This window comes from Bactrocera dorsalis, chromosome 3 (genome assembly GCF_023373825.1).
Source record: "Bactrocera dorsalis isolate Fly_Bdor chromosome 3, ASM2337382v1, whole genome shotgun sequence".
Lineage (NCBI taxonomy): Eukaryota > Metazoa > Arthropoda > Insecta > Diptera > Tephritidae > Bactrocera > Bactrocera dorsalis.
The window spans coordinates 7,821,981-7,836,859 of NC_064305.1; the positions used below are offsets into that span (position 1 = coordinate 7,821,981).

Here is a 14,879-nt window from a genome sequence, read left to right on the forward strand (position 1 = left end):
ATGGAAATTGACTCCGACATGGGCACATACACAAGGCAATTAAAGCTGCTATTAATAATATTTATATAATTTTCATTTAAATGCACTACTAATGTATGCATACTTATGTATTGTTGTAAGTTTATTTTTTAAAAATTTTTTGCTCTAAGAATTTTCAATTTCAGCAATTCTTTTTTTTTTGTAAAAAAATACTTTTCTCTAGGAATCACTCTTTGGCATTTAATTTTCTTTTGTGGAATTCCAATATTGCTATTGCGTTCCTTTTTTGCTTACATTACTGTTATTGTTATAACTTAGTGTCATCACTGTTGTTGCTGCGTGTTTGCTATATATCGTTTTAACCGTTAAGCATTTGCATTTAAACTCAAATTGCTGTGCAGTGATTGGTTAACCTTGAATGTTAATATCGTGTGCGCATCGAAATTAAAAAATAAAATTAATTTTTTGCAATTTAATGGGCCAATGAACGCGTTAAATGTGCAAGCATTTTCGTCACTTAACTGTAATGGGCGCACTTGAGCTGAAATCCCGCTGAAAATCAATTTCGAAATATTTGGCAATCTGAGTGGCGTTAAGCGGGTATGCTAGTCTAGGAATTTGAAAAATATCGAAAATTTGTTTTTGTTCACATTCTGATAGTTTAAATATTTAAACATATTTATTTAAAAGGATTTTTCAAAATTGAAATTATTTTCGAAGTTTAAAGAGTTTTTGTGACGTAGCAACTGGACCGATGGGGCGGACAACGAAACTTTAAACGCGTTTTGCTCGAAACTATTTCGAGCCTTTTAGACTAGAATTTCACTTTAGATTAGATTTTATTGACAGACGAGGAATGCACCGCGACCTTAGCTGTGCCTTCTCCTAAATCACAAAGGCTCATCTAGCCCCATTATATTAATAAAGTACAATATACTGCTAGGTACTAGCTAAGCGATGTGATCCTTATTTGAAAACATGGGTCTAAGGGCCTTTCACCTGCGTCTGCAGACTGCTATGCAGTCTATTACCAGCTGGTATGGTGTTTCTGGTTCCCGGAAATTTACGCAACAAACTACTTAGGCCCATGTTGTATAAATGCTTTTTCAGCTTGTCTTGGAGTTTTTGCCAATACCTCTCTCTTACTACTCATTCTTCCTTGCGGAGCTGCTCCTTTATGGTATGGAGACCCACCGAGATGAAGGGTTCAGGTCTTGTCAGGTCATGCTAGTGGATGCTACAGAGTAGGCGAGCTCATCAGCCAGTTTATTCCAGGCTGTACCGTTGCAACCGGGCTGTTCAGCCGTTCTTCACACTCCTACACTAGTAGCGATTTAATCTCGTAAGCAGAGATTGCTTTAAGTGGTGCTTGACTTTCGCTAAGTATGATTATACGTTCGTTGCGAAAGTTGCGCTGGAGGTTTATCTCTATGCACCGACTTATGGCAAAGATTTCTGGCTTAAAAATGCTCGGAAAACTTGCCATTGGTATGGAGAGTTCCCTCCAAAGTTTTGGAACCGAGTAGCGGAAGAGTGGAATCATTCAATTCAGTTTTGTTGCTAAGGGTAACCTTGAATTTCTTGGTAATTTTAACCTTTTGGTAATGCAGTATCTTGAGAGAAGAGCCAATGGTATTACACCACTTAACTCTTTTATCCGATCGGGCGAGCTTTCCTTACCGCTGCCACACCCTTCTGCTGTCATTTGTAGCAATGTGTGTTGGGCCACATGATCGATTACTAGGTGAAGTGCGCATTGCACCCGACATGCAGATGCCAGCGAGTCGTTGCAGCTTTGAAAATTGTAGCCTTACCGAAGTCTGCGAAGCTTTTGAGGCCCAAACCACCTAACGATCCTTGGCCTGAATATTTGCCAGCTGGTCGATTGCACACCATTAGTGCCTTAGTCGCTTTGACCATGGTTAGGTCAACATGCTGCTTTCACCGCAGAGTGGGGCCAAGATACTTGACCATGTTGGTCATCTCGATTCGTACGGCAGCTATATATGTCCGTTATCGGCGGTCCCAACAAATGAGCAGTTTCTTAGCGACATAAGGACGTATGCAAAGTTTCAGATTGATACCTCAAAAACTGACGGATTATTGCGGTGTATAAAAAACATGTATGTATGTATATTCGAAAAAAAACCGCTCTCTTGTATATAATTGACGCAGGTCAAATTTGTTCTGTCAATTACTACACCATTTCACTTTATTTTTATCTATGTATTTCTCTGATAAGTATGATGAATTTATTGGTCTTTTATTGTAGGCTTTTTTTCAGCAATATTTTGACTGGCTTCGAGGTGGTTTAGTATTGCACAGATAAGATTAAATCTAATCAATATATTGTTGGGTGCATAGTAAAGAAACTAGCTAATAGCTTGGCTCAATTACTTCATTTAAAGCATTTGTAGTGAGAAAAATAAAATTATTTATAGCTTTCTTGTATAGCTGCTAATCGTGCTTTAAGAAAAAACTAACCCAGTTTCTGCTGTCTTATCTCTGACTGAAAAGTGTCAATAATTTGATAAATGTCATACAGAAAACTCTACTAAGGCTATAAATCCTTAAAATGAACCATTACGGTATAGCTGTCACTGATGTATTTGACATTCTGTACATTAAACAAAGTTAGATTTAACTTAAAATGACAGCTGAGAGCTTCAGATGACAGCTGTCAAATATGAATAGTGAAAAATTCGGTAACTAGTCATAGTTTATTTTAGTTTTTGAGCTTAAAATGAAAGCTGTCAAATGTGAAAAGTGAGAAAGTCGAAAACTGATCACAGTTTATTTTAGTTTTTGAGCTTTTAATGACAGCTGTCAAATGTGAAAAGTGTAAACAAAGTTGTTATTTCGATAAATCTTCCAGCTTAATGAGGTTATATTTAGTAACAGTTAAATTTAATTGTGTCGGCAATGTTTTTAAAGAAATTTATAGTCATTACGGCTTTGCTTACTTATTTATCACGAACACTCTATATGTATATGTCTGTACTAAAACTGTAATAAATGTTATAAATTATTCAAACTAAAGCCTACTGTTAGTGATATTTTGGGTTGAAATTTTTTGTCATAGATAAATGCTTTCAGTACTTTCTTTTCACCTTACCTTTATTGTTACTATGCAGCCGATTAGCGCAAAAATATTACATAACATGTGATAGGATGCCATGAGCAGCGTTAGCGCATGTGTTATATGACTGAGTACCAGCTGTACGAGGAAATAGCCGACGGACATTGTCAGCACAATATATAACTGTACCGGCTGACATTGCTGGAATAAATCTTTTGTTGGCATTTTACTGCTTTTGTTGTAATTTTAGTTGATATTATATTTTAGTTTTGTTGTGTTGTTGTAATAGTGCCTGTAAGATATCTTCCAATGTGTTTGAGAATCACAGCAATTTACCCAAATTTTCCTGTCGTTGATATTTTAACTTCAACGAAATTAATTTTCTGTAATAAAAATATAAAACAATTAATAAGTTGAGTTGGAATATAGTGCAAGTGTTTTTAATGACTATAATTGCGTGTTATAAATTTTTATAAGGGCTTATCGTGTTACTTTGTGCCTTAAGCTATACAAGAGTAGTTTGATAGGTCAGTGGATTCGTCGTATTTTAAGCACGATGATTAAATATATTATTGTATTGTTGTTTTTGTAGTAATTTTATGAAAAATTCGGAGTTGTTGCCCAAACAGAATCTGAAATTCGAATTATTAAAAAAAGGAAAAAAAAAAACACCACCGCCACATTACTCATACGCCATGTAGCTCTGAGAGAGTTTTCAGGTATTAAGCAATTTAATTTGAAAAATAGAATTTTTTAGGGTCGTAGTTGCCATATAGATTTTTGCATATATGCAGTAAAATAAAAAAATACAAAATCCCGAAAATAAGAATTTCGGGATCCAGAATTTTTCGGGATTCATATTTTTTACTTTTCTAATCCGAAGAGCGTTATATGTCTTTTTCTGTTTCCAAGGAAATTGCAACCTGCAAAGTCGATTGCAAATACAAAATCCAGAAAATAATAATTTCGGGATTCATATTTTTTACTTTTCTAATCCAAAGAGCTTTACATGCTTTATTGCTTTTATGACTAAAGAAAAATTCTTTGATACGAGAAGGTTTTAGCTAGCTGGTGGAAAAGAAGCGGCTTAGCTGCCAATCCAAATAAAACTGGGAAGCTCTCGGTTTCACCCTGTCAAAAAGATGAAGTACTTGGGCCTCATTCTTGATAGAAAGCTATCATACAAAACCAATATTGAGGAGAGGTCGGGGAAGGCAATGTTTGCCTTATATTGCTATAAAGAAGCTATTAGGAAACGGTAGAGACTCTTGTCAAGAGTTGTGTTTTGGCTTTAAGTAACCGTAATTATGCCAATACTGCTCTGTGGTGTATTAGTCTGGTGGAGAACGCTCGGTAAAGCCAGACTCACTAAATGTGTTCAACGAGCAGCTCTCAGTGGTACCGCTGAACTACTTACAATACCAACGATGGCACTTAATATCATTTTACATATAGCACCCGGGAAGCCGGAGACTCTAAGGGTTCCAGTGGGGAACTTTCTAAGATCCACTCACACTTCGATTATATCGCTGATTATATTGCAAACTCTGTCGTAGAGTCCACTAGTGGGTTACGTTCTCCGCACACATTTTTCAGTAGAATATTTGGATGGGGCGGAGTCGCTGGAAAAGAGCTTGCAAGAAAAGGCAACCACACCCAAATCTCATTACAATGGAAACAAGCAGAAGTTCCCCTGTCCTTGTGCACGCGGCCTAAGCGCGAGCTCAGCAAGCTATATTATACCAGAAGGAAACACGAATGGTCCATGGAAATATTAGTTTTTAACAAGGTTCACATGGTCGTAGTGATAGGGGTTTTAATTGGACACTGTCCTGTTGACACTCATGCGGTGAGCCTAAAGATTTTGGCGGACGTCACTTGCCAAAGTTACAGGGAAGTTTATTTTCATAATTTAAGAGAGAGCAAAATGTCTAAAAATATATATCTTTTAATAAGCAACATTTAAATATCCATTATATATTTATTAAAACATATGTAATAGAAACTAAATTCAAATTTCGTTGTTCGCTTTAATAAAATTTGTGGGCTCGGCACTGTTCACTGATCTATAGCTTGTTATACAACTGCTATACATAAATAACTTGTGTTTATTTCAACTAAACAACTATGTCACATAACCTCATTGAATAAATCAAAGTGAAATTGATCGCTTACAAACCACAGACCCTTGACTGGCATTGCATTAATTAGCTCGTAATGAGATTGCAAGCGTTGAATATCCATTTTAGTGACTTTATGGGTGCATGCATGTAAGTATGTGTGCATTCCTTTATCATTTGCACTGCCTTTCTATCAACAACAATAGCAATAACACTAATAAAGACATTAAAATCGTTTAACAATGTTTCAATTAAATCACTTAACTAGTGTATAAAGAGGAGCAACCGGCGTCATGAAATGCAAATTTGCGGCTTTCGTTAAATATTAATGAGCATCATACTGAGGTGATGATTTCATTCAACTATTTAGATTCTGAGACGAACAAATGCGGCCACATGCCAGTGGTTGAGCAACTGTTCACCCACAGAGCACTTAACACCTTCAAACGACACAGCGTAACTTTTTGTCGTGTTATTACAGTTTACAGGGATGAATTGTGCCGTCAGCTGTCATACATATGTCAACGGCCAGCTGACAAATGTCAACTTGGTTTCTTTCAAGACTCAATTTCATCTCGCCCACTACCATTTCTGGCTGCGGCGATATATGTAATTTGAAAATAAAATATTTGAAATTAGAACGAGGTTATCAGTATTTCGCTTGAACAACTTTTATACGAAAATTCATGTTTTGTAAAGAAGCATCGCCCAACTTATGGTCAACATAATCGGCCTACTGAGCGTACTACTCGCAACACCGTTAACCATCGTGACACCCAGCATTTATTATAGGATAATATTCGACCGAAGAGACCACGTCTAGCACGCAGTGAAGAAAATATAGTAGCCGTAATTGAGAGTGTACATGAAGACCATGGAGAGTCGATTCGGCATCGTTTGCGGCAACTTGGACTAACGTATGGAAAGATTTGGCATATTTTACGTCGAGATCTTAAATTGAAAGCGTACAAACAGAGCTTGCGCAAGAACTGAAGCCGGTCGACCTTTTCAAGCGACATCGCTTCACTCTATTGACCCTTCGTTTGAGTCTCTTGAGGACTTCAACGTAAGACTTTGGGTTGACGGTTTGTCCAGGAGGAACAAACACATGGTGGACGATGCCTTTGATGTCAAAAAAAACACGATAAGCAACGTTTTCACCTTGTATTACCTCATTCTTCCTTTTTTTGGGCGAGGAGACGCCAGTGTGTGCCACTCAGAAGATTGCTTCTTTGTTTCGAGATCATACTCAAAGATCCATGACTCGTCACCTGTGAATAAGCCTGCTTGATCATATTAAACGTCTCTACTACAGATTTACCGAGTTTCACACAGAATTTAATCGCGTATCTCCGCCCCAACGAACGCTGCATTTTCGACTTGCACCACTCACAGAAAAATGTCGCGCGAAAATGTTTGTCCTGACTCTTCAGCTGCTCGGAGACAACTGACCAGCCACTCGTTCGTTAGCGGGGTAGAGGACGTTCCCCGAATCTAGTCAATGCGCGCACGCTCCGTAGTACAGTCGCGGAGGAAGAAAATCAGTACTATTACTTTCCGGACAAACCCTGTATTATAGCTTTGGTGCAGCCGCAGCTATTGTTTTTCTTGTGTTTTTTTTTCAAATCAACTTAAAATCGCACCCTTCTACTGAATTTTGTGCAGATCACGTAGTATTACAGTAATGTGACGTGCTGGATCTCATGGGCACCCACGCATTTGCTTGTGGACACAACGCTGGTCATATAAATATGTAAGCCAGTACACTGACATCTCGGTTATGTATGACGTTCAGAAGGCTATTGTTCGGATTTAATGTATGTATGTATGTATGTATGCATGTTTACTTAAGACAGCAGCAAGCTGAACAATGTGTCCCATTTGCATTCAGCTCAACGCTCAATTAATGTTGGTTCACCAGCGTTGCCAATTTTTTATATCAATTTTATTTTGTTTGCATTTGCATTACAACAAATATGCATACATACTATGTTCATATGTAATGGTAAAAAGTGCTTCTTCCTCACAGCGTCGGCGCAGCACCTCAGCAACGATCGCAAAATAGGCAAGTGTAAGTGTATATGTATGCATGTGTAGGTGTGCGGCTTGTACAAGTATGCGTTTATATTACAAAAATGGGTTAAAAACATTTGAACTTGACACAATTGCTAATAAAAAATAGTTACGCGTGCTTGCCAATACAACTCGCTCAGCTGATCGAAGCAGACGCTTACACACAGACGCATTCATGAGCGCCGCTTTGAGTTGAATAACATTTACATACAGCGCTAATTAATTTATTCATATTTTAAAGTTTATAGTAAACAAAGTACAACAACAAAGATGCTAAACAAACACCTTCAAGGGTCTAGGCACTTACTAGGAAGGCTTGAAGGCGTGCATATAAAACATTTTATACATATGCAGGCATACATAAAGGGTGATTTTTTAAGAGCTTGATAACTTTTTTAAAAAAAAAAACGCATAAAATTTGCAAAATCTCATCGGTTCTTTATTTGAAACGTTAGATTGGTTCATGACATTTACTTTTTGAAGATAATTTCATTTAAATGTTGACCGCGGCTGCGTCTTAGGTGGTCCATTCGGAAAGTCCAATTTTGGGCAACTTTTTCGAGCATTTCGGCCGGAATAGCCCGAATTTCTTCGGAAATGTTGTCTTCCAAAGCTGGAATAGTTGCTGGCTTATTTCTGTAGACTTTAGACTTGACGTAGCCCCACAAAAAATAGTCTAAAGGCGTTAAATCGCATGATCTTGGTGGCCAACTTACGGGTCCATTTCTTGAGATGAATTGTTGTCCGAAGTTTTCCCTCAAAATGGCCATAGAATCGCGAGCTGTGTGGCATGTAGCGCCATCTTGTTGAAACCACATGTCAACCAAGTTCAGTTCTTCCATTTTTGGCAACAAAAAGTTTGTTAGCATCGAACGATAGCGATCGCCATTCACCGTAACGTTGCGTCCAACAGCATCTTTGAAAAAATACGGTCCAATGATTCCACCAGCGTACAAACCACACCAAACAGTGCATTTTTCGGGATGCATGGGCAGTTCTTGAACGGCTTCTGGTTGCTCTTCACCCCAAATGCGGCAATTTTGTTTATTTACGTAGCCATTCAACCAGAAATGAGCCTCATCGCTGAACAAAATTTGTCGGACGTAAAGCGCGAAACACATTTCGAACCGAACACTGATTTTGGTAATAAAATTCAATGATTTGCAAGCGTTGCTCGTTAGTAAGTCTATTCATGATGAAATGTCAAAGCATACTGAGCATCTTTCTCTTTGACACCATGTCTGAAATCCCACGTGATCTGTCAAATACTAATGCATGAAAATCCTAACCTCAAAAAAATCACCCGTTATATATGCACATACAGCCAAATATATCCATATGCATACATTTGTATATACTTGTAGCGTACGTGTTTGCAAGATTTTTGAACTTGACTTTCCAACCTGGAATTTATTTCAATTATTATTGTACATATTGCCATGCCAAAAATAGCCACTTGACCGCTGTAAAAGTACTAATGGCCCAGTTGCACCCGTTTTTCATAATAATACCCCGTCATTTTGTATATGAAATTTGTCAATAAATTTCTATACTTCAATTAACACTTTATCAGCATCGAAAGTTGATTTAAAATGGTTATGATAGCCTACAAAGTTTGCTGAAAATAATTCCAATAGATTAGAAATGCAAATATACAGTTACATAGTACGATGGTGATATCGCTTTGGCGGCATGCGGTCAACCAAAAATGCAAGTAACTGATAATTGAGACATGTGCATTAGGGTGACGCGACTTTTTTTTACGAAGTCTACACATAGATTGTTCGATTCGCTGGAGGGTAACGATTGACGAATGGAAGACAGCTAAGATATGTCGCTCAACTTTGCAGATATCGATCTGAAATTTTGCACTTGTTCTTTTCTCACCAAGAAGCTGTTCATATGTTGGAACGGCTCACTACGAACCACCATAGCATATAGCTGTCATACAAACTGAACGATCAGAATAAAGTGCTGGTATGGAAAACTTCTTCATTTGACGAGATATCTTCGAGAAATTCGGCATGAGTTATTGTTTAAGACAATCATGCAATCTCCGAAGAAATCGTTCAGATCGGACAACTACAGCATATAGCTGTCATACAAACTGAACGATCAGAATAAAGTGCTGGTATGGAAAACTTCTTTATTTGACGAGATATCTTCATCAAATGTGGCATAGATTATTTTCTTAGACAATGCTACAATACTTGAAAGCGTTGTTCAGATCGGACCACCATATGACATAACTGTCATATAAACTGTACAAACAAAATCAAGTTCTTGTATGGAAACTTTGTTACTTGTGTAGGGTCTGCCAGTTTCGGTTCAGCTATAGGCAACTTTTTTCTTGTTTTTCATTTATATTCTCTAAAGGTAATGTAATAAATTGCTGCGAGTACATAACTCCAAAAAAGTGAATCTGAGTCGTAATTAACGAAATGCAGTCCCTCAGCGTTTCATAAATTCAACTATTACTTTCCGAGACAAGCTTACATAATTTTGCCCTTTCGAGCAAACATAAAGCACTATAAATTAGAATCAAATTAAATTAAACACACCAATGACGTGCAAAAGTATAAGTCCGTGTTAAAATTTATAACTCTACATACTTACAAAAGTGCATATGCATCTTCCGTGTAATCAGCGCATTAACAAATTGTGTATAAATGAGCTATGCCGACATCATCGTCATCTTAATCAAGTCATAATTCCTGACGTCACCTTGAAATTGATGACAATTGTAGATACTTTAAATGTAATCTAATTAGCAAAAGCGGGCTCATTGAAGTCTTATAACACATACTAATATATGTATATTTTAATAAAGGGTGATCCATTTCGAGATTCCGTACTTTTTTTTAAGAAAAAACACGGAATTTTTTTTTTGAATATTATCTTTTTCAAATATTGCCCGCGACTACGTCTCAGATGGTCCATACGTTGAGTCCAATTTTCAATGACTCGTTCGAGTATTTTGACTGGTAACTGGCGAATGCAACGCGCGATTTTTTGCTCCAAGGCCTGAATCGAAGCGGTATTGTCCGCATAGACTTTTGACTTTATATATCTCTCATATAATACAGGTAAAAAGTAAACGGTGTGGTATCACTGGGCCCAACATGTGAAATTATGTGCACATCGAAGTGTGCTCTTCATAAATCCATTAATTGTGTGGGAAGTGGCGCCGTCTTGTTGAGAACAAATGTCGCCGAGATCACGAATTCAATTCCAGTTATGAAATAGTCGCTTATCATTGAGCGATAACGGTCGCCGTTGACGGTTCACTTTCTCACCGGCATCAATCTCGTAGAAATATGGACCGATGATTCCACCAACCCATAAACCACACCAAACCCTTGTTTTTTTGGATGAAATAGCAGCTCTTGAATATCTTCAGGTTGCTCTTCGTCCCCAATGCGGCAATTATGCGTTTTTAAATACCCATTGAGCCAGAAATGCGTCTCATCGCTGAACAAAATTTGGCTCGAAAACGTCGGATCTGCTTGGAACATTTCTAGAGCTCATATACATAGCGAAGGGATGTCGTTTGGACAGTTCGAGGCGCTTTAGTTCTTACACAAGCTGCATTTTATACGCTTTCAATTTAAGAACTCGACGTAAAATGCACCAAGTCGTTCCATATGTTAGTCCACGTTGCTGTGAACGGCGGCGAATCGGCTCTCCACGGTCTTCGTGTACGCTCTCAGCTACGGCTGTATGCTGGACGTGGTCTATTCTGTCGAATATTATCCAATAATGAACGTTGGGTCTTAAGATGGGTGATGGTGTTTCGAATAGTACGCTTAGTGGGCCGATTATGTTGACCGCAAGTTGAGCGAAGTCCGCGATACATATTCTTTACAAAACATGAATTTTCGTAATAAAGTTGAACGATTTGTAAAAGTTGTTTAGGTGAAGCCTTTCCATGATGAAATGCCAAACAAAACTGAATAAAAATATCATGACAGCTTGGCACGTCTACCGCGTGATCTGTCGTAAAGACTATTGAGAAAAGTACGTATACTTGGATCACCCGTTATATGTATGCGCATACGTAGCTCAAATAACAATGAATAAGCAAATTATTTTAATAAAAAATTTTTTTTTTTAATAATTCTGCACTTTTCATAAGAAAAAAACAACAACAAGCCGCAACTGTCGGGCTTCCCTACTATATTATGCATACATACATATTTATATGAATATATAAATAATTATAGCAAATATGTATTTATAATTTTTAATTTCTATTATTAATTGTTTAATATAATAAAATATGCATGTATGTTGTTGTTGTTGTTTATTAAAAATGCAATCGGGTTAAATGTTATCGCACCTTGAACTTGAAGTGCGATGCACGAATATGCCACGACACTAAAAAGGTAACATTATAAATTTCACACAAAAATCCAAATTAAAAGAAGAAACGTGCATCTTTTTTTATAAAAAATACAGTTGTCTGTGTGTTTGTATGTCTGTCACAGGTCAGTGATATCGCGCAGTAAAAAATTTAAATTGTTACACATGCACAAACACACTGACATAATCACATTAATATCTTATAATGACAGACACAGTGACGTATTTTGTGAAAGTGCGCGCACAAAATGTTTTATGAACGCAATGCAGGAAGTATATAAATTTTATAATTATTTGTATGCACTGGATAGGGTATAATAGTTTGCTACTCTCAAATAGCCTTAAAAAGCTACGCATTCGCCGGAGTCATCCATATCGGACCATTATAGCATACAGCTGTCATTCAAACTGACCTTTGATATTTTTATTTCTATTGATGCTTCGATTCAGACGAGATCTTGGTTTTCATATTTTCTACGGCGAATAGGCTGAGGTAGATATGTATTAGCCGGTTCGGGGGGCTTTGTAGATATATGCAGATCTTTTTGATCTGTACTTTGGTGTTTTGGGCATCACAACGCACAAGCATCTCTAGCAGTCCAAGTGGCCTCACGAAAATCAGCCATTTATCTAACCCACCTAACCAAACCAAAGAATATGTGTGAATATTTTTTGCGCTATGAAAAATCCTAGCGATTTTGAGAATTGTTTAGTTTTTTTTATTAAAATTCAAAATAAAATTTCATAGCATTCTCTCTCTTTTCAGTTAAAAATTTTCACTCAAAAAATTAATTCGAAGACATTTCCATACTCTGTTCTCAATCACGTGACGCATAAATAATGAAACCAGCTGAGCATGAATGGACTTTTAATGAGATTCATAAGATAATAAATGACAAACGGTTTTCTTTTTGGGACAATTAATGACCACTTTTGATTTTTAAAACGATTTTGAGCAGATACGAACTGAAGTAAACTTTTACGGACATGAGAGCTTTATTTTTTTCTTCTTTATTGGCGTAGACAACGCTTACGCGGTTATAGCCGAGTTTACAACAGCGCGTCAGTCGTTCTTCCTTTTCGCTGTTTGGCGCCAATTGGTGATTCCAAGTGTAGTCACGTCCTTTTCCACCTGATTTTTACAACGGAGTGGAGATCTTCCTCCTGCTCTGCTTCGCCCGGTGCGGGCGATACTCTCAGAGCTGAAGTGTTTTCATCGATAAGGACGTCATAATCTAGCCAGCATAGCCGCTACCTTCTACTTCGCTGAATTTTATCAATGTCGTCGTATATCTCGTACAGCTCATGGCACCATAAACCTTCCGCAAAATCATTTTTTCGTAAACTTGTAACGTCGACTCGTCAGATGTTGTCATCGGCCATGCCTCTGTACCAAAGAGCAGGACAGGCATAACGAGTAATTTCTTCGTCGAGAGAGAACTCTACTTCTCAATTGCCTACTCAGTCCGAAGTAGCACCTGTTGGGAAGAGTTATTCTGTTTGGAATTCGAGGTTGACATTGTTGTGCGCGAGTGCGACAATTGTTTCTTCGATGACAGGAGATGCTTCGTCTTGATCACCACCAGACCCATTTCCTTTCCTTTATACTCATTGTCAATTTAGTGACTAGTGGGAGCTCTTCATTCAACTCGTTGAAGGTTGTAACCAATGTTGTACAATTTCTGGGTCTAAGTAAATTCAATATTTTTTTTTATGTTCTCGAAAGAGTTCTTAAATTCGGAAAAGTAACAATTCACATATGTATGTATATACTCTGGGTAACATAAACCTAACAAAGTTTGTATTCCGACCAAAAGTTGTAGCAAATCACACTTAAGGCGATTTTGGTGCTCAAAGCTCAACAACTGAAGAGAGCACAAGGGTGGACTTATGTCAAGCTTTATGTATTTTTCGAAGGTTCAGAGTTTCAATAATATTTTCAAAACTTTCTCATCAAATACGTTATTTTATTAAATCAGTATATAGAGTTAAATTTTTTATCTTTATATATATAAATCTTCTGACCGTGTGTTTGCATTTGAACTGCTCCTAAACGGATGAACCGATTTTGATGAAATTTTGTGTGTATGTTCAAGGAGATTCGAGAATGGTTTAGATTTACAATTTTATCCACTGAAAAATGTTTTTTGCATTAATTTATCATTTGTAATTGATTGCTAATTTTAAATGTTTTACCGATGGATGGCGCTAACATCGCAGTATCCAATATCCAAACCTTAAATTGGCGTAAACGTGCATTAAACAAAACGATGCCAAAGTAAAAGGCGACATCTGTAGATGAAGTTTTCATATTGTGGACAGAGTTGTTCGTTCTTAAGTAATAAATTGGGTCATTCAATACATCTATGGGTAGCTATAACATTTTTTTCATACCTGCTAACTGTTGGAGGGGGTATCTTGACAGGCAATTTACAATTGCAAAAGGTCTGGCATAAAAAAAAATGGCATAACTGAAGTGTTGATAAAAAAGTCTATTAAAATTTGAGATATACAGAAATCTTTTCAAAGCATTGCACAGAGCAATGCAATATTTAAACGGGAACGCTGAAAATATATATGCGTACATTTTCAAATGATCCTTCCTGAAAAATTATAAAACTGCTAAATATTAGGAATGGTAGGATATAACTGCAATCAAATACACAATGCAATGAATTTAAACTGGCTCATTTATCATTCGATGAATAATATACCACGGACATCCCAAAAGACTGATGCCATAACCTTGCCAGCCGATTTTTTTGTCTTTCCAGGCTTGAGAACCGTATACATATGCAGTCCACTAAGCTGACAGTCGATTGGACTCGATTGATTTCATTGATGCAAAGCCCAAATTCAATAGTATTTTTACCCCAAAAACCAATTATTTCTTAACGCACGAAATGCTTTTTGATTCATTTTGGTGCTTCATCAAAATGCTATTATTCCTTAACTAATACTTATAATCTAACTAATAAAAATCATATAGATGGTATTAGTAGTACTACCTATGTATTAGTCACAGAAAAACGTAGGCGGGTCCTCTAGTAGAGTTATATTTTTTATATATCAAATGTAAGCCTTCCTTTCCTACAGGGCATGCACACACAACAATAATTCATTTTATGTGCAAGTTCTAATGACGTTTTCAATTATTTAAACTGTAAATGTCCACTTCCGCGATTTATTCAATTACTGCTTAGATATCGCAACAAATGAAAGAGTATGGATGATTCACATATAAGTACATATCTGCGGCATTTAGA

The 14,879-nt window shown here is 37.0% G+C and overlaps 1 protein-coding gene across 2 annotated transcripts in view; it reads right to left on the reverse strand.

Moving 5' to 3' along the window:
- LOC105226902 (zinc transporter 1) overlaps positions 1-14,879 on the reverse strand; it is a 254,752-nt gene that overhangs the window by 4,945 nt on the left and 234,928 nt on the right. For both annotated transcript variants that reach the window (XM_049453882.1, XM_011206026.4), the window contains one exon: positions 3,095-3,441. In XM_049453882.1, the coding sequence (XP_049309839.1) occupies positions 3,095-3,283 (189 nt within the window). In that variant the 5' untranslated portion in view covers positions 3,284-3,441. The remainder of the gene's footprint in view (positions 1-3,094; positions 3,442-14,879) is intronic.